Below are 20,470 nucleotides of genomic sequence, written 5' to 3'. Positions count from 1 at the left end.
TGTCCTTCTCTGTAGGGCTGCTCTCAATGAGTTCTTCTCCTAGTCTGTACATACACCTGAGATTGTTCCAATCCAAGTACAACATCTTGCAGCTGGCCCTGTTGAATCTCATTCAGTTCTTCTAGACCCACTTCTCAAGACTGTCCAGGTCTGTTTGGATAGCATCCTTCTCTTTTGCCCTGTTAGCTGTACCACTCACCTTGGTGTCATCTGCAAAACTATACTCAGTCCCATTGTTTTTGTCATTGACAAAGATGTTGAAAAGCACCAGTTCCAAGACAGAACCCTGGGGGGCAGCACTCATGACTGGCCTCCACCTTGACATTGATCACAACGCTCTAGATGCAACCATCCAACCAATTCTTTATCCATCTAATAATTCAACCTTCAAATCAATATTTCTCCTATTTAGAGATAAGGATGTGGTGCAGGGCCATATCAAAGGCCTTGCACAAGTCCAGGTAGACAACAACTATTGCCCTTCCTTTGTCCACTGATGCTGTCATTCCATTGTAGCAAGCCATCAAATAGGTCAGGAACAATCTGCCCTTGATGAAGCCATGCTGACTGTCTCAAACCATCTCCTTCTCTTCCATGTGCTTTAACAAAGCTTACAGGAGAATGTGCTCCATGATCTTCCCTGTCACACACGGATCTCACCAGCCTGTAGTTCCCCACATCTTCCTTTCTCAAAAACAGCAGGGATTACATTCTCCTTGCTTCAGGAAGGAAATAAATTCCTGCCACTCTTGTTATTCTTTTACCTCTTTGCTCTAGATACCAAGGCATCAGCTTATTTACACTAAGTGTGCTTGGGGTGAATAAATTTCAGTCTGCCTATTTCTACTGAGAAAAGAGGTCAGCACCTAACTGCAGTTTCTTCTGTTCCAGCTCCATCACTGCAAGATCTTGTATCCATTTAAGATATTGAAGCACAAGGCTAGTCACTTCTGGTATACTGTATTAGCTCATTTTACTCTGTTCTTGATTATGTACCTTTTAAGTCTTGTGATAAACATACACAGATGTATCCAAAATCACTCAAGTGGGACCTAGGTCTTCCTGGGGCATATCTTTCCTTGATTGGATTCCAATCCTGAGTTGCTACAATGAAACCTCCAGTAGAGTTGCTGGGGGCTGTGCTACCCAGTCCCACTGCTTGCAGTACAGACGGTTCAACCACATCTCCTAGACTGCTGACAAACAAGGACATCTGAATCGTGAAACAACATTCCTGCCATTTATTTTGTTCTCCAGCTTCTTCACTATGAAATGTGGTTTCTGTACATATCATTCAGCAGTAGCAGCTATAGATTCAGAATTTTGCCTATCTTCTAAGAAGCTGAAAATAAAACATACAAGCTCCTACCCACAGAGCAGAGCCAAGGGAAGAACTCTCCATAATATATACATTGCTACACAATATTGACAAAAGCTTCATTATTCCTTCATACTCAAAACTGAAGAAATGCTGTTTGACAATTATTCCTGTTTCAATTGACTGCTTCTTTCACATGCACTGCCCTTGCCAACTTTCAGCAGGTGTTTTCACAGGAATGGCCATTTCTCTCACTCAACACTCTAAAAAAATCCTATATTCAGACTTCTTTCTCATCATACAGACTACAAAAACTGTGAGATTGTCACCTGAAACCTAGATAATGTTAAGCTGTACTGATCTTGACTGACCCTCATTCCAAAAAGTGCTTAAACAAAATTCCACATCATTTTCAAATCACTTGTTGCCTGATGACTGTTAATATCATCAGCTCTAAAGCATGAGATGACTGAGCTCTTTGTGACTTGGAGAAATCTCCTCAGGTATTTTCTTTCTACACTTTTTAATCTGTTTGAATGCAATGGGACTGATAACTTAAAGAAAGTCAGAATTTTAAAAGCATACAAGCCTCAACTATTGAGAAATTAGGTTCTACATAGCAAACCTTTTAGCTTCCCATTTCAATTCATTCATTTTTATAAATGGAAAGCAATAATCATAGAATCCTTACAGTTAGAAGGGACATCTGAAGGCCATCTAGTCCAACTCCCCTGCAATGAACTGTGACACCACAGCTAGATCAGGTTGCCCAGGGCCATTGTCAGCCTCACTTTGAAAGTCTCCAGGAATGGGGCATCAACCACATCACTGGGCAACCTGTTCCAGTGCCTCATCCTCACTGTATAAGATTTCTTCCTTATATCTAAGCTACATCTACCCTCTTCAAGCTTGAAACCATTTCCCATTGTTCTACCACCACAGACCCTGCCTACAGAACGGTGAAGCAGTTCTTCTGCCAAGTGGTACCCTTTTGGTAGTTAGGCACACAAACAGCTGCACTGAAGCCCCAGACTTCCAAATTACAGTATACACAAACTGTTCTTGCTATCCTCTCATTATTTTCCTACTGATAACCAATTTAGCAGCATTTAACTCTGGAACAGATCACACAAGACTCAGCTCAACCACCCAGCCATTATGTTCAGAATACTCCATTCAAAGCCCTGTAGATGTCTATACTTATTAGGGACTGATCAAACTAAATTTGTTAACTGCAAAGCAAAATAGGAAGCCCACATGAAGTCAGTATCTTTTCCCCACCCCCACCTACAAGTCTCCTGGATGCCTTAAGCACAATTCCTCAGCCAGGGGAAAGAATATAGAAGGCACTTTGCAGTGTCAGGAGTGCTACAGAAAGTTAACTAATTTGTCTGCCAACTTCCTCAATAAAAACAGTACAACTGAACCAAAAAGCAATTTTCTGCCAGTTTTAGTAATGGTGTAGTACAGGACAATTTAAACATACAAGAGGTTTTCACAAGCTTCATGGACTGCAAAAAAATTGAGAATACTGTATTGATAGAAGAGGATTATACCTATGTTTATATTCTGTTTCACAGCTTTTGTATTTCTTCTTGGTCAGGATACTGACTTACTCTTCAGGAAGTCAGGGTTAGTATGGGATGAATCCAGGGTAAAGGAAAAGAACACTGAACTGAAATAATCCACATGTACTTGCAATCTATATGATAGTTTCTACAATTCCCATATCATCATCAAGAGGTCTCCTCCTTTCTACAAACATGAAATACAAGCAGGATCACCATGGTTTTCCAAACCCAAAGATTGCCTTTAAGGACGTTAACATTGTTTTTATATTGTAAAGCCCAGAACTGCACACAGTATTCAAGGTAAAGTAGCATCAACACTAAATATAGCATGTGAATCACCTCTTCTGACTTGATGTCTACACACTGCGTTTTACATGCCCCACATTACAGTCAGTGCTTTTGACTGTGAGATCCCTTTCTGCAAAGTTGTACTCTAGTCACTCATCTCCCATTCTGTATCTGTGTCCAGATTACTATTTAATTCTATTATTACTACCATTTTGTTTTTACTATAATTCTACTTACTCTATTTTATTCTACTGAATACTGTAAAATCTGTATTAGTGAACTTTCAGCAAGAGTTTCATATGACTTCCTTCTACATAAAGGTCTTCTCTGTCACTCAGAAGAAATATCACTAGAACAAATAGATCTTACTGAAACATGAGTCTAGAAAATTTGGCATGACCATTTTTCTTCCCAATGGAATCGCAAGTGTATAAACAGTATAAGTTGCAGAGAAGCTTCACAATTACAACATGACATATAGAAATACATAGAATAAAATACTGTACCTGGTTATACCTCAGAAGAACCACACTGTGTAATTTCAGTGAAAATCTCAGTGTTCTTCACCTCACAAGCACAACAGTATAATATGTGTTTAGAAATCCACACACAGAGCAAGAGATGAGGTCTTCAACACAAAGTAAATGGAACTTATTTTTGACTTCAGTATTTAGTATTAGAACTTCTCTAATGAAGTAACATCCACAGCATAAGCTATACGTACACATGTTTGGCTGTACAGTCAACATACTCTCAACAGTAGACACAGACACATAACTGTACCTAAAGCCAAGAGAGTTGTTCAAATCTACCTAAAATTTCCTATATCGACATAAGCCAAAGTGAATTTCTAGCTGCGAGAACAAAGCCAAAAGAGAAATCTATACTCAAAATGCACAAAACAAACAAACAAAAAAACCCAACATCCTCATTCTTCTTTCTAGTAGTAATAAGCAGTAAGATTGTTTTGTGCTCACTGCAAATCCACAGAGACCCAGAAAGCTGAAGAAAACAAGTCATCATCCAGGATTTGCCACAGAAATCACAAGGTACTATTGAATGACCTCACTGAATACCGGATCAGAACACTGGCATCATCCTTCCTATTAATGCAAGCAAAAGCATTTAACTACTTCACCATTAAGGGCAATTGTTGCTAATAATTTTAATATATTCAATAGCTTTGATATTTTTCCCTCCTTAATACACATTTTTTCCTTCAAGATATAAACATAACGACATAGTTCTAAGCCTTACCTGTCCACAGGGAGTATTCTGCAAGGAAACAGTAAACTCTCCAGATGTACGACTTTTTGCTAGAATATACTGGCAAGTGGCTTGAAAAGTGTATCCACGCCCATCAAATGTCATAAAATGAATGTCTCCTGAAACTGAACATTCAGCTGAGAAATACAACAAATAATGTAATTAAGTATGCAGAAAAGAACTACTATCAGTTATTGCTGATATATGCTATAATTTATAAAACTGTGCTTACATTATAACCATGTTCTAGGAAAATAGTTGGGAACTGAACCCTAGCCTCACTTTTTTTCTTTTTTAAATAAAAAACTGCAATGAGACAATAATGTGTGCTCCTTGCCTTCTGGGTGTGATGTGTGGCTCTAAAAACCCATTTCCAGAAACATCCACTTTCATAACTCTTAGATCAGTGCTTGATACTATTAATAGCTGTATAAACCATGAGGCTATGAGTACCCTCTATCATGCAAAATGCTTTTAACTAATCTCTGTAGCATTGTTGCTTATGAGTGAAGTGAGAATAACACCGCTCATTTGACAGGCAACTTGGGAAAACAATTAACAGACATTTATCTAATTCCTAGCTACAACATTAATGGCCATGAATACCATGAGGAAAAGCAAAACAACCATGAAATAGTCATCTTGCACTTGGAAACTCTTCTATGAAATGTATCTGTAAGTCTGTCAACTGAAGACTGCAGAGGAAACTTTAGATGAATGTCAGGAACAACCAGGTAATGCCATCTATGAGAGACACTATAGCGACCTAGGGGGAGATGCATTACTGAGCTAAGTCAAAAGGTAGTTGTCTGCTATTTAGAGCACTTATTCATTTAATCTGTGTGTAAATATATGTTAACAAACAGATACAAACCAAAAACAAACAAACAAACAACTGTATAGAAAAAACAGTGGGGGAGAAAAGTTTAAACGAGCATCAATATTCTACCTCAAAAATTCAGTTACTGAAAAAAGTTAAGTAACCAAGACTTTGTTTTTTTTAAACATACCGGGACATGTAAGATTGGTACAAATCCATTTTCCTCCAATGCAAGTGCTGAAATAAAAGCAAAAAGTTTCATAACAAGATTTTACTTTGTAAACTACATAGCTATGCTCAGTTGCTTTTCCTGGATTCCAAGGGCAACAAGAGAAGAAAGAAAAGTCAAAGTAATTCTCCTACTATGATTTTTAATTCCAGATTGCTTTTAGACAGAGTTCAAGGGGAAAAAAAAACAACACAACAGTTTACATTTCCTTACTCCCTGAAGTATCCATGACTTGCTCTTGTTCTCCATTAATAAACCTATAGTTTCTTTTCTTAGCAACTAGTTGGCTATGGAATAACAACTTCTGTATGTAGAAACTGTAATGACTTGTCAGCTTTATCCAGTAGGCCTTAAGTGCTGTCTCACTCATAATGATGGAAGGATAAAGCCTACAGTATTAAAAGAAAAACTACTAACCAATTATTACATTCCTCATAAACCACAGAACCTGTTTCAAAAGAACTTCCATGGTAATCACAAGGACAGTCCATAGGTTTGACACACGATTCATTTTCATAAATTAAACCTAGAAGAAACAAACAAGGAAGAAAAATAGAAACATTCTTAAATATCAACAGAGAACTGAAAGCAACAAATGATTCCACTGAGTACAAAGTTGTAGGATATCAAGTTGGAAGTCATTTTATATTCTATTCCTAAATTGCTTGAGATGTATCAGTACTTGTTGTTTTTTCAAGGGGGGAAGGGGCTGTTTTGTTTTTCTATTATTCAGATATTAGAGATCCAGAAACCAAAAGGGAATCCATATAAGATGAAGCATATGACAAAGAAGATCATAATTAAAGCAGAAAACTTTCAAGTTTCTACAGCACATCATTTCTGTAATGATCAGATAGCATTATATACATAAGTCAGTAACAAGATCAATACTAGACAAAAAAAAATATCCTTTAATATTAAGTGCAGAGTTCTGCTATAGGCCAAATTAGCAAATATCTCACTTGCTAGAACCATGCAACAGTAAATATCTCAGAGTAATACTTGTTTCTAGCCACATGAATGATTTTTACTCATGCTCTTATAAACATCTGAAACTGCAGATATCCTTTGTGAGTAAAAAATAAAATAAAACCAAGCAGCGACTGCAAGAATTGGGAGGCTGGCTCCACTTTACATAAACAATCAACAGAACAAAGAACATTTTTAACTCAACTGCAGAACTCTACACCTGGAATTTGGATCTGTGCTGAAACTATTCCTTCTTGCTAGACTGAGGAAAGGCCTCTTGCCACCAAATGATAACAATGCCACTTATCCACAACCTCTTTGCATGGTGTTTATAAAGAATATTTTACAGGCCATGTAAACCTAGGGGAAAGCAATCCAAAAATAGAGTAGCATCAGCTAATACATATCTGAGAAGCAAAACAATTACCATCTGGACAATAGCATCCATCAATGCAGGGAAGCTCACTGTCAATACACTGTGATTGCTGATGACATGAAACAGGGCAACAGCTGATGCACTCATTGTAGGTTAATGGTTCAAGACAGGTAATCACTACAACACAAAAGATAGAGAAACAAGGAGCTCTTGGGCTACTGGCCCACAATGTGAATAGATGCACACATTGATTCCAGGTAATTACTCTTTGGTAAGACAACCAAATATATGCTGTCTGTATCAATGAAACAATGATTTTCTAACATCCAAACAGTATATACATATATCCATAGTCTGTCTATTGCAGGTGCATTAAGCAATAAACCTTAAATTAAATCACAGGACATGTAGGGAAACTATCACAGCAGAGCTGTGAGATCAGCATAGCAAACAGTAGAATATTCATTAACCAACATTTCTGGAAGCACATGGGAAATGTTTCTGTCACAAATGACAAAGCAATGTTGTTCTTGTTTTCCAGACAGATGGACAAATTAGATGACCTCTTTCAAACTTGCATTCTGTGACTTCTAATGTGAAAACTTACTCAAGTGTAATTCAAGTTGATTTTTAACAGTCATGATTTATTTTATGCATCAGAAATCTATGAAGTTTTGGTCAATATTTGAAAGAGTAGCTCCATGAAAAAAAATAAAAATAAAAATTAATCATCTTACTGAAATATCAGGGACTCTTTAAGAAAGACTAAGCTTATAAAAACATGCTTAATACACTCAGTATGGATTACACATATTAAAAATATTCTCAACTCGTACATAGCATTGAAGTCCATAGTTGTGCTTTCACTGATAACTATATTAATTCACAATGGAAGGAAAGAAATTATGAAGAGCAATCAACTACTGTACAGTATTTCCAAGTACTGAGATATCTGCATACCACACGGCTGAAAGTGCCTCCTCCACCCATGAAGAGGTTTTCCTGCTTGGGCACATGCTCTGGCATATTCAGTTAATGCTCGACACCAAGTTGCATTATCAACTGCTGACCTTACAACAAACAAAAATTGACACATTATTTTTCTCCTACCTTCAAACACACACTCAATCTCATGACTATTCCTACACTGCATACACAAGTACAGTCTGAATTTACATTAATACAGCTTTAAACCCTTAACTGGATATATCATTCTACTATGCTTGGAGATGGAAGATCGGTGTATTGGAGACCTGACATTGAATCCATTGATGCCAGTGATACAGCAATAGATACGTGAATAGAAGCCTTGGTTTTTACAAGAGAAACTGTATCCAATAAAACTCTTAGAGGAACACACAAGATTTCCACCAGAGTGTTGCCATGCTCCAGGAAATGGAGATTGTTTCCTGCCCTGCCTATTAAACAGTCAAAGCTGCTTTGAGATGAGATTTTTAAATAACAATGTAGACTCGAATAGTTTGTGAGCATGCAGGTAATCAATTTCAAGTTTTGGTTAAATTAATGTTTACTGCTTATGGATGCCTAATTGATCTGTTCACAATTACCTTTCATTAAGATCCAAAATACTAACAACATCATATATTCAGCATGAAAATAAATGCCATACTGAAGGTAAACTAATACATTACATTTACTATTACTAATAAACTAATAACTGGGCCTATATTTTGTCATCCTTACACCAAACAAACAATTCCAACAGAAACCTGGGTACAAAGAAAGAGTGAGAAAAGCAACACATTCTAACTGCTCAGAAGAATTTCAGATTTCAATTTGTATGCAGAAAAGGAACCACGTTACTTTTGTTACCAGTTAGTTAGAATTCACTCTCACAATAAAGGACAATGTTCTTTGTAATAGCTTTGGAATTTCCCAAAGATTCATTTACTTACATGCAAAGATCACTGGTGCAGCTTGCCATAAAAGGAAGAGGGCTCACATATTCATGACATTGTTCAAACGGAAGATGTAATAGAACATTACACAGAGCATACGCCCCCTGAAATTAAAGAGACTGCTGTTATGAAGGTTTGACAAAGTAAACCAAAGCAGAATAGCATACTAAACAAAAACAGAACAGACAGTTCTCAGACCGACCATTAATCCCTCCCCATTCATCAACTAGAAGCTGTGGCAAGCAACACAGTGCTAGACAGAGTACTCATAACATTGAACCTTTATCCAGTGTATAAGGCAACAGAAATAAGATGTCTCACAACACCATTAGCTTCAAAGAACTTCATTTCAGGGCTATCACTTCAAAATATTACTTACAGAAGATAACTAATTTGATGTGATGAACCAAAAGTGACAGAATTTGGATTTTCTTGTTGGTTTATGCTAGTAATAAAACACGCTCTCACTCTAAATGCTGTTACAGCAGTCTTCTTAATCCACCTCCACAAGGGAGAATTAGGAATATTTAGTCAAATTCTTGTAAGAATCACAGACTATGGTAATAATCCTTTCATGAGGATCCAAACCTGTAAAGATTCATGGCTTTGTGTCAGGCAAGGTGGCTCACTGAGAAAAGTGTTATCCCAGGTGGGTTGTCCCTGTGGAGGATTTTCCTGCCAACTCTCCACAAACTCTGTTATATCATCTGTCAGTTTCCCTAAACAAGACACAGATACAGTCAATAGAGCGATTTGGCAAATCAGCATTTCTATACTACGGAAACATCTGAGCAATCATGTTAAGACAAGACAACCAAATACTACTGTAGCAATTGGACAGATCAATACGATGGGAAGATCAGCACTACAGTAAGGTACCTATAAGGGAATGAAGACTGCTTACCCATACTGGAAGATTCCAGGTTCACAGGGGAAAACTCCACCAGGGAGGGATCTCCAGAAAGAGATCCTTCCCTCACAGCAGTCAGTCCTTAAATGGGGTCTAAGTGAGATGCAGCCAGGCTCCATCCCTTCCAGTCACACAGGTGAACTGCCTTCATCTGTGCTCCCAGGGCTTACCTGCCTGTTTCCCCAGATGCTCAATCAGTAGTTCAGGCCCTGACTCAACAGTTCCCATACAATCACCCACAACAAAATGAATCAGGTCTAAGTCTGAAACATACTGGTCCTTCTAAGACATAGAAAGCCCTTTAAAAGGGAATACAGAGAAAAGGTTTTAGAAGGGCAAAAGAAAGGAAGGACTTTAAGGGAGTAGGACTGTGTCTACCACCATCTTTGAATGAAAGCAGGAAAGAAATCTATAACAATACACATAGTTCTAAAATGCTTTTAAGCAGGTAGCCTAAAACTCAAGAACAATAAGGCACTCCTGGGTCACTGCAAGAGTACAACATAATTATCTACATTATCTATATAAACATCTACAAGTATGGTTTTTTCATGAGTAGATACATCCATGCCTGCTTTTAACTAGCTGAGAATGGTATAATCTGTCAGAGAGATGTGGTGACATTGATTACTACTCAGATTACCCATAAATGCATATCATGTCTTACCTGCCTTATTAATGCTCCTCCAGATATTCAGATAAAAGTAGTATGCAGTGCATCTATTTGTGCTACAATTGCAGCTTTATGCAACTGAGATACCATGAGAAAGTTGAGAGGGTAGGGAAATGTTTGATGGCAATGAGCACAACGAGCTATTGATCTTGGTATTAACTTCAGCATTCTGATTTAGTGAGCTAACTGTTTAATGGACTGATCCTAGAGCAGGGTGATGCTTCGCAAAATTGAGTGTCATGCCTTAGCAACAGAGGAAACCTATTACATATTGTACTTTGAGCTTTGAAATAGTATTCTAAGGAAATATCCTACTTTATAGAAGAGGAGCAAAGAGTTAAACAGCCCAAAGCAACAATTTCCAGAAGTTTTTGTTGCCTGAACTGAGATACCTTTTAAGTAGATCCGCTTTTTCTCCCCAGCCTGGTACTTTTTAGTTTATAGAGGTCTTAGAATTTACTGAAAGCCAAAGACTATTGTTAACTATCTGAAGTTGGTATCCAAGGAACTGGGACTCTGAGAATAACTGGTCACTTCTGAGATCATTAGTACAAATGAAATGCCGTATCAAGTGGGAATTGGCAGGCTTCATTGGTTTACTAATTAAAATTATCTATTCATTTCCAACAGTAATACCTCAGGCTTCCACAGGTTCCAAAGTAAAACTGCTTAAAGGACAGTGAACATTTAAAAGTACAGTTCTATTGTTTAGGTTCCAGGAATCTGAAGTGCAAATACCATTGTAAGTAATGGAGTAACCCAGGTACTAGCTATGCTTTTTAAAAGCTAATAACCCTCCAGGGTCTCATTCATACTGAAATCAGTTCTGTTTGTTAATAGTATCATCAACAAAAAGTGTTTCCATTAAACATTTTTCATTTCAAAAAATTGCACATTTAAATTCAATTAGTGTTTCAATTAAAAGCTAAAGAAATTAACAGTTACCCTGGAAAAAAAAAAAAAATAATAATGTATTACACCACTGAAAGTATTTTAAGTACTCACCATAACTAGTTTCAAGATCATCCTGCAGGACAGCGTTATTGTTCCCACACAATCCATGTGTCTTGCCCAGGTACTCTGGTGCCATTTTGATATACACTGCAGATATACCATCCCAAGCCAGAGTAAAGGCATACTGGTGCCTGACTAGAAAGTATCCAGCTAGTTTCTGGATGTGTAAGTTTCCAATAACAGAAGGCAACTGAAGTCTGTGAAGCAAGACAGGATTGAAAAACAGAAAAAAACATCCAAACACCTCAAATAAGGAATATTGCTGCTAGTTACTTGTTGTAACGACTCTTGACATTATATAGTGCTTATTTAGATAGCTCCTCCCTCAGATACTGCTCTGTAGCCAAGGAGAGCTTGTTACAACTGTGGTATGAATATTTTTTTTCTTTAAGCTACAAGTAAGTATTCTTGTTTATATCTCTGTTATTAAAAGTGAATCATGAAATTACAACTATTGTTACAGCCTCAGAAAGGTGAGTACCATTACCCAAATCCTTTATAGGTGACTTCACTGCTCATTTTTATTTGTTCATCTCCGGAAAAGAATAAACTAACAGACCGTTTGCAAGAGTATGGAGAAGAATGGCATTCAGGATCATTATTCACCTGTCAAACAAAATTACAAGTATCAAAGTTAAGACTATAATCGAATTCCTCACAATCCATATGCTACACAACTAAAACTCACAATCCCACCATCAGCACATGAACAAGGAATTCTGCTCTTCCCAAAACTCTGAGTACAATTAGCAGTCCTTACACAACAGCAGTTGGTTTAGAAAGTACAGACAACAGTTTTCTCACGCATGCTATTTCCAAGATTAGCTGGTAGTATATTCGATTAGAATTACATGTAGTTTACATTCTAGAGCCCCCTGTACTATCATCTCAAGTTATTTTTAATCTCCTAAAATTATTGCATCAGCACGTCCAACAACAGTAAAAGGAAACATAGAAGGGCAGTCCCCTACCTGTATAGAAAAACTCTGCTCATCTAATTCAGTATGTCTCACAAGTGCGTATGTGGATTTCCCAGAAAAATAGTAATAGAGTCCATCGAAAGTTTCAAAATGATATTGACCCCATGTTCTGCATATATGGTCTCTTTCAGCACCTGTGTTATGCACTAACAAAAGGAGAGTCACTTGAGAAGTACTGCTGTTGTTTGGATTTAATCTGTATTGAAACATAAAAATGTGATACAGCACCACAGAAAGGAGAGGGAGGGAAAAATACCAGAAGATGAAGGAACCCTCAGGCAAAAGCAACTTTTGCAGCTGTGGGAACCTGCATTCAATTACAGAAATCCATTCTGTTTCTTCCCAACACACCTGTCTGACATCTTGGTCCAGATGCATTAAATCGACTGCAGTTGCAGAGTTCCCTGTAGACACATTCACCTCCATTAAAACACATAAATGAACCTGAGTTGAAAAACAAGGCACATTAAAAACAAATTACGATCTTCATTCTTAAGACCTTGTTCTGACAGATGATGTCTTAGCATTTAGATTCTGCTTGAGCCCAAGAGAATGCCACAAACAGGAAACATACTGAAAAAAACCTTCATATTAAGAAATACAAACAGATGCTACAAAAATATTATACAATTAGAGGCCAAATCAAAATGGCCACAGGTTCTGACATACATTCTGTCCATTCATTTAGTGAATAAATCAAGTAAACACATTATAAGACAAAACAGCTCAGTGCCTATGTTCTTCTATAAAAGAACATTGCAAATGAAACTGGGTGTATAATCACTACCAACTCTGTCACAGACATACAGATGCTGAGATCCCATCTATAAATCTTCCACCTGTCTGCTCCCCTTCCACGCCATAACTTCTGAGCTCCTTGCTACCAAGTTTAGCCATTGTAGTCAAATGCCTTTTTAACTCTTACGATATAACCACTTATTTTTCTAACATTTGACCTTCTAAAGTTTAAGTCCACTTGGGAAAGGATTTGTCTTTTAATAATTGCTTACTGTGCAAAAATCTAGCAGCTTCTGTTGTTTAGAGAAAAAAATACTTGTTGTGTAAGAATAAATTCACTGATATTTAAAAGACAGAAACTAAACACACAAGTTAAGAAAAAATTATTGCAGGAAGAGAAAGGTGTTTAATCCTCTTTATTTCCTTTGCCTTTAGAAAATATGTTTTTCTTGAAAAATAAAATGTGTATTGTGAAAGTACTGTCCATTCCAAAAAGCAGAATTTACAGAAAAGGACCTTTTTTCCCCACTTTGGTGAAACCCTAACATACGAAATGTGTTAATATCAGTGGTGTACACAGAAGCCCTAAAGCAGCTAGACTGCCCGTAAGCTTTTGAGAAATAGTAATTAAATATGGTTTGAAGCTTTGTCGATGAAGGGAAACTAATGCAAGTTCTACTTCTGAAAAAATCTATACAAGCTCTGCAATTTATTTAAATAGAATTAGTCTTAGGAGGAAAACCCACAACACAGACCACTGCTTTATGATTTCATGGGTCACACCGCCTACAGGTTTTATTCTCAGCACTGATATTCATTAAATATGCATGGAAAATGCAAGTACCAAAAACAAATGCTAAACTCTTTCATAGAATGGTTGGGATGGTTTCCCCATAAACTGTTTAATTCCATAAAGCTAACAAATGCATACAAACAAGTAAAGAGTTGAACACTAACAACCTACTACTATTGAACAGATGCTGAATTCCTCACTCCAGTAAAAGCAATGCAACTTTTCCCTCCAGTTTTAGAATCTCATTTTATTGATGTGCTGTCAATAGTAGTTTCCTATCACCATATTTTAACAGCAAATACTTAGTTTGCTTTGCCTGCATTAAAGAATATTACAGGAACCAGGGAGACATACTTACTAAGAGCTTTAAATGTACTAAATCTGAAAGCAAGATGCATGTAGTTGCATCCTGTGAGAAAACCCAAACTTCTAACAACAATCAGAAATGATATTTTTTGACAGCAACCACCACCCAGTGTTTAAACAAAACATTATAAACTTCAGCTTCATTCTGATCTCCTAAATTACCTTGACCAAATTTGTCAATACAGTGTTGGTGTTTCCTATGGCCATTTTTATTTGCAAAAACTGCTGACCCAGAGTGTGTCCCCTGCCTGGCCAGCATGAGCAAGTTCATGCACTAATGCAAGCACCATGTAGAAAGGTCTCTACTGAGCCACCTCATTTACATACTCACAGTGATCAATCTTGTCACTAATACAAGAACCTAATCCCTCTCGTCAAGAAAGACAGACATAGCCCTCTTTCATCTTGGTAGTTGTGAGACCTGTGTAATCAGAGCTCAGGTCTCTGTTCTTGGCTTCTCTGAGATTATGTCCTCTTGCCTGTCAAGCCACAATAATCTGCAATTAGACTGCAAGTCATGTTCCTCTTTACTGTAGACAAAGTTAGCTCCTTTTTGATGTTTCAGGTTGAACGATTCCCCTTTAAGCATGGCTCAGGTAACTTGCCTGAATCTACATCTATTTCAATTGTGGACACAGTCAGCTGATCTGGAGACATTTGCAGTAGCTGGGAAACAAGTCTCTTGCTTCCTCTTAGAAAGAAAAGCAGCAAATCAAATCCCAGAAGCCAGTTAATTCAGTTTGATGAGTGTTTTCTTCTTTATGAAATCCTCTTTTATTTCCACAAATGTGATTCTAAGAAAATAGGATAAACTGAGCTGTAGTGTCTGCTTGTATCCCTTTTTACATTACTGTAGAGCATCTTTCCACAGCATGGAAAATTTGTGTGCAAAGCCAAAGTAATTTTTCATTGGGTAGCCAAAAGAATATAGAGTTAAATATAGAGTTAATTCCAATTACATTCAATAATCTTACTACAACAGCATAGACTCCTTTAATCGGGAACTCAGACCACCTATTTCTATTCAAGTAACATTGAAAAAATTTCTCAGCTACCAAGAATAAACATCCCATAACAAAGGGTGAACACAGATCTCTGTCATGAAAGGAATATATGCTCCATACCCTTACACTATGCAAGTTACCCTGATAACGTAACCATCCTCATCACAAAGCCAAGTGTCAGAAACTCCTTCATTAAAGGAAGGTAAAGATTTAGAACTATCTTATAAAGAAGGTCTGAGCTTTTCTCTGCTCCTCTTATTCTTTCATTAACTCTAAACATCTCTTAGCTAGTGAACAGATGTTAAATAAGATAATACAGCTCCTCAGACAACATAACCCAGTCTGTTTGCACTTTGTTGCAAATGTTTCCTGAAGATCAGTGGCCAAGACTCAGAGGAGGCTGTTTTTGTAGAGATGCTTGAATAACACCATCCAGACTTGAGAAAAGGAAGTTCTAAAACCCATGCTGACATACAGAGTAATCCCTCCCAACTCTGGCTGGCTTCTCAGGTGTTCTACACCTGGGCTCTGACCATAAATCTTGCTGACTTTGTATGGCAACTGATCAAAAAAATCTTGCATCTTCATCAAAATAAATGTACTTGAGAATATCACAATATTTTGTGTCTCTATAAATATGACACTGTATTCAGTCAGAGAAGCAGTAGGGCAAGAAGGCATAATAAAGTACACTGCATCTATGGTATGAACATATTTTGTTGCCAGCCAAGTGCAAGTTTGGTTTTCCTCACCCAAACCTCATCCTTCAAATTTGCTCACATACTTAACAGAAGGAAAAAGTACAGCTGAAAATAACTTATACAATATAAAGCCCACTAGCAGAAAGTGGGATACAGGCATTAAAGCACTGCAGACCTCGTGCACCACAAATTGCTCAATGCAAAGGAAGCCAGTATCTTCATCCCATACAAAGGTTAAGATGATAAGTCAAGGAGACACTCAGAAGTTGCACAAATGTAAAAGCAAACATTCAAGAACATGTCTGATGCACACATTACCATGTATATCAGAGTGCTTTATTTTTCACCATAATGTCAGTCCAGTGGCTCCAGCAGCTTAACAGTGATACACCACTATCATCGATACAGCATCAATGCTTGAAAGATTTATTTTTTTGGTTCACGCAGACTTTTCATTTAGGTATTTTTCTACCAAGCATTAGAAGGCAGAACTCCAATACTTACAAATGCCTTTTACTGTTATTTCCAAGACACAGCACAAAAATCCTGTTACATGCAAATCACTGAAGACAGGTTTGCTTTCAGGGTGTTCAGGTTAAGATTCACTTGGATAGAGAAGTTAAGCATGGAAGACTTATTTGGAGGACATCTGAAAGCAAATAAGTTTCACCTAAGCTATTTAAAAAGTTTTAAGCAATTATAGACAATTGGCCTGAAAATTATCAAAGCATTAAAAAGCTTCTCTGCTTCAAAAGTAGTGAATTTTAATCTCAGAATGGAAAAGTAATATGAAACAAAACCATGGCATTTTGAAACCAAACTCTGCAAGAAGCATCAACTAGACTACTTTCATTTCATAAGAGTAGGAAGCATGCTTAGAATTAAGCACGTTAAATATTAAGATTCCTGAAAGTTTGCTTTTTTTTGCTTTTTTTTTTTTTTAAGAGCATAATTTCCACTGCATACTATCCTTAGAGTACTTTCAGTTATCACTTGGATTATGGGAGAACTAATGCAACAAATATTATTTGCATAATCCTTTAACCTTCAGGAATAACTGTCTTTCAAAGAATCTGCCAGTAATGACACAAGTCTACTGTAACATATAGGCTTCAGCAGGCTGTAATTCAGCCTTGAAATGAGGACAAAGACCTCATTACTTCAGGATGTAAAACTTCATTATTTTTTTTCCTGAGATGAATGAGATGATGTTACTTTTAACCCTTCACTCACAGCCTTCAAGTTAACCACAGATTTTCTGCTATACACAATCATGACACACATACTGTGAAGGTCTAGTAGAATCTACATAAATGATGACCTTCAGCATTAATGCCTCCTACAGCATTTCAACACAAGAATGTTTGAAGTATTTAACTTGATAGGAATTTTCAGCAATAGTTTGAAAGTTACATCCAGAAATAATCAGTTTTGGTCATCTCAAGTTCTTAACAAGCAGACCAGGTTTTTTTTGTTTGGTTGGTTGGTCATTTTTGTTTGCATGTTTTGAGGTGTGTGCATACATGCCTATGTGTGTTATGTTTGGTTGAGCTTCTTAGTTCATATCAAACATGTTCAGTTTTATCTATGCAGACACTCATAGGAAGCAAAGAAAATACCACTGTAACAATGAATGACTGCGACAGTCAGTGTGGAATACATCTGTGGTAATTAGTTTCGAAAAACAACTCCAACACATTTAGAGAGACAGCACTAAACTAGGAGAAAGAAGTTGATAGCTTCCCTTTCTGGCTTAAAAAGAATAATAAAAAGATTTCGGTATTTTATACATGCCCAGATTGGTGCAAAGTGAAACTTATGGACAGAACAACAGCCACTTGCATCTCCCTCCAGACAGAGAGGGTTGAAATGAAACTTTACTTGAAGCATTTAGAAAATTTCATCTGAACTCTTCCAGAAAACAGAACAGGTTTTCTTCTGCTTTGTTTTTCATTTGTGCCTTTCACAAATGGGCAACAATGGACTCCATTTCCTGCACAGGGGGTTCACTGGGATTTTAGAAAGATACTTCTGAGTCTAGAATTTGAACTTGCTAAAAGGTAGGGGGAAAAAAATTCCACCTTCAAGTACAGATAGCAATCTATTTTTAAAGCATGTCCCCAACAACTTCATATTGCTAAAGCATGGACACTGGAAATAGAAAGCCCTTATGAAATGCATTGTAGAGAAATAAAACAGTCCTTCCAGTACCTGAATGAACCTACAGGAAAGCTGGGGAGGGACTTTTTATAGGGACAGTTAGTGACAGCAAAAGGGGAAATGGCTTTAAAGCAGAAGAGGATAGATTTAGATAAGATATTAGGCAGAAATTTTTTACTGTGAGGATGGTGAGACACTGGAACAGGTTGCCCAGAGATGTTGTGATGGCCACCTCCCTGAAGGCATTCAAGGCCAGGCTGGATGGCCTATGGTAAGGAGCTGGATAGAAGTCCCAGAAGTCCATTTCAACCCAAACCTTTCTATGATTCTAGGAGGTTCATCCTATTCCATCTACTGAGGGCAATGAAACAATCCTTCGTGATAGCTACATCCTCATCTAAAAGCACAGACATGATGAGCTTGAAACACTTTCATTCTTCATCCTAGATTTTTTCCTCTGCTTAAGTACTAGGCCTACTCTGAAATGATTTAAGTCACGAACTTTCTGCAATAGTTCTGCACAAGTAGCACAGTGAATCTTAACCCTTTCTCAAGTTGGTTTCCCTGAAGCAGGACACAAAATTCATTTGTACCATTACAATAAATAAATAAATAAATAAACCACTTGCAAGAAACACAGAACTAAATTCTGCACTACAATTATTGCGGTAATAAATCTCAGTAGAATTTTGCAGCACCAACTTATACCTTATTATTATTAATAAATTTGTATTAGTTATTCTGTTATCTTCATAGTGATAACTAAATCACGCAGAATATAAGGGACAAATGAAGTTATTTCCATTAAAAAAAAAAAAAAAAAAAAAAAAAGAGTTTAACTTACTGGAGGGCCCACATTTCATACTGTGAATTCTTCTGCTTTGAGACAACGATATTGTAGTTGCCGAAGCATTATGAACTCTCACTCCAGACTCCTTTCAGGAGGGAAAAGAAAGCTATTTAAGCAGCTAAAGCCAAGAGCAGCAAAACCTCTTCCCAGTCTCTCCATGAATTTACCATATTTATTAACCTCGCTGCTTCATATCTAACTTAGTAAAAATTTATCCAAAAAACAATATTGCGTGCTAAAATGTATCATCACTCTATGACTCCCGTAAGCAGCTATCAATAGACACAAGACAGGCACTATAGGCATGAATACAGCAAACAGATTTGCAGCCTGTTAACCCAAATATCCCAAAATGACAACTAAATACTTTCTTGCATAGCCTACCTATACTCCTATACCCCCAACTGTTAACTGCCTCTATACTGTAATGTAATTCTCTGAATAACAATTAGCCATAGATTAGAATAATTAGCATACCTGTGTTAAAAACACATTACTTATCTTCACAATAACCTCCTATCTTTGTTCCAGCATAGCCAGCATCTAAGGCAAGCAAAGTGTTTCTCAAATCAATTTGATCATTTCTACCCTCAGAACCTAAAACTTATCATAAGTTTCTGCCTTGCTCTAAATGCATTTACTTCTCTTCACATAGCTTATTTGCTGCAGTGAAACAAACACTACAGCCGTTCCCACTTGAAGTCTCCATCTATTTCACCATGGAATTTTGAAGAGCTGCAGCTGCATCATTACAATGGTTATAGAAGTAACTACCATGCAACTGAAATAAAGTACAGATTTCATCAAAGAAAATGAGCCTCTTTAGCCCCGCTCACCCCATGGTGACGGTCCACCCCAAAAAAAGGCCGGGCACACCAAAGGATGAGCGCAGACCCCCCGCTGCCCACCTGCTCTCCCTACCTGCACTGCCCCGCCGAGCTCGTCTCCTCTCCGAAGTCCCGCGGCGCTGCTTGGGCTGCGGGCAGAACACGACAGAGTTTGGTCGGCTCGGGCAGCCCACCCTGCAGGAACCCCGTTCCACCCCAGCTGCTCTTACCTGAGGAAGGGGTGGTCGCCATCCGCGAGAGGCTGCGCGCTGGCACCTCGCGGAGACCAAGCTGCAAAGCAAAAGCACCGTGTTAGTAGCGGCCGGACTGCCCCGTCGTGTCATTCCTACCTGAGCTGGGTGCTCACCCGTCGGCAGCCTGGCGCACAGCAGCGCCCCGAGGAGCAGCCTGACCTCCATGCGGGCGAGCAGCGGTGATCCCGCAGAGCTACAGCCCCTCGCACCGACCGTTACCTGAATCCACCCCGCCCTCCCGGGCGCAGCGGCCGGGGCGTATATTGCCGCCTCCGCCCCCGTCCCTTCCCCGAGCCCCCACCCCGAACACCGCCCCTCATCGTGCAGCGACGCTCCCTGAGCCGTGCCGGCCCGTCACGTGCGTGCTCCTTATCTTCTGCACGCGGGGGGCACGCGCAGAGCTTCAGCTGCTCGCAGATCCTCAGCAGCGGTGGGGCTGCGCGT

The 20,470-nt window shown here is 38.1% G+C and overlaps 1 protein-coding gene across 1 annotated transcript in view; it reads right to left on the bottom strand.

The window, feature by feature from the left end:
* Positions 1–20,244, bottom strand: part of OTOG (otogelin) — an 89,453-nt gene extending 69,209 nt beyond the window's left edge. The window contains exons 1-15 of the mRNA XM_072337744.1: positions 20,140–20,244; positions 20,003–20,063; positions 19,867–19,921; positions 18,940–19,030; positions 12,685–12,777; positions 12,325–12,479; positions 11,841–11,959; positions 11,345–11,550; positions 9,345–9,475; positions 8,754–8,860; positions 7,798–7,907; positions 6,889–7,014; positions 5,910–6,018; positions 5,454–5,500; positions 4,435–4,580 (exon numbers count right to left, since the gene is read on the bottom strand). Of these exons, the coding sequence (XP_072193845.1) occupies positions 4,435–4,580; positions 5,454–5,500; positions 5,910–6,018; positions 6,889–7,014; positions 7,798–7,907; positions 8,754–8,860; positions 9,345–9,475; positions 11,345–11,550; positions 11,841–11,959; positions 12,325–12,479; positions 12,685–12,777; positions 18,940–19,030; positions 19,867–19,921; positions 20,003–20,063; positions 20,140–20,191 (1,608 nt within the window). The 5' untranslated portion in view covers positions 20,192–20,244. The remainder of the gene's footprint in view (positions 1–4,434; positions 4,581–5,453; positions 5,501–5,909; positions 6,019–6,888; positions 7,015–7,797; positions 7,908–8,753; positions 8,861–9,344; positions 9,476–11,344; positions 11,551–11,840; positions 11,960–12,324; positions 12,480–12,684; positions 12,778–18,939; positions 19,031–19,866; positions 19,922–20,002; positions 20,064–20,139) is intronic.
* Between the last annotated feature and the right edge of the window lie 226 nt (positions 20,245–20,470).

This window comes from Excalfactoria chinensis, chromosome 5 (genome assembly GCF_039878825.1).
Source record: "Excalfactoria chinensis isolate bCotChi1 chromosome 5, bCotChi1.hap2, whole genome shotgun sequence".
Lineage (NCBI taxonomy): Eukaryota > Metazoa > Chordata > Aves > Galliformes > Phasianidae > Excalfactoria > Excalfactoria chinensis.
This window is presented reverse-complemented; position numbering and strand designations above follow the sequence as displayed.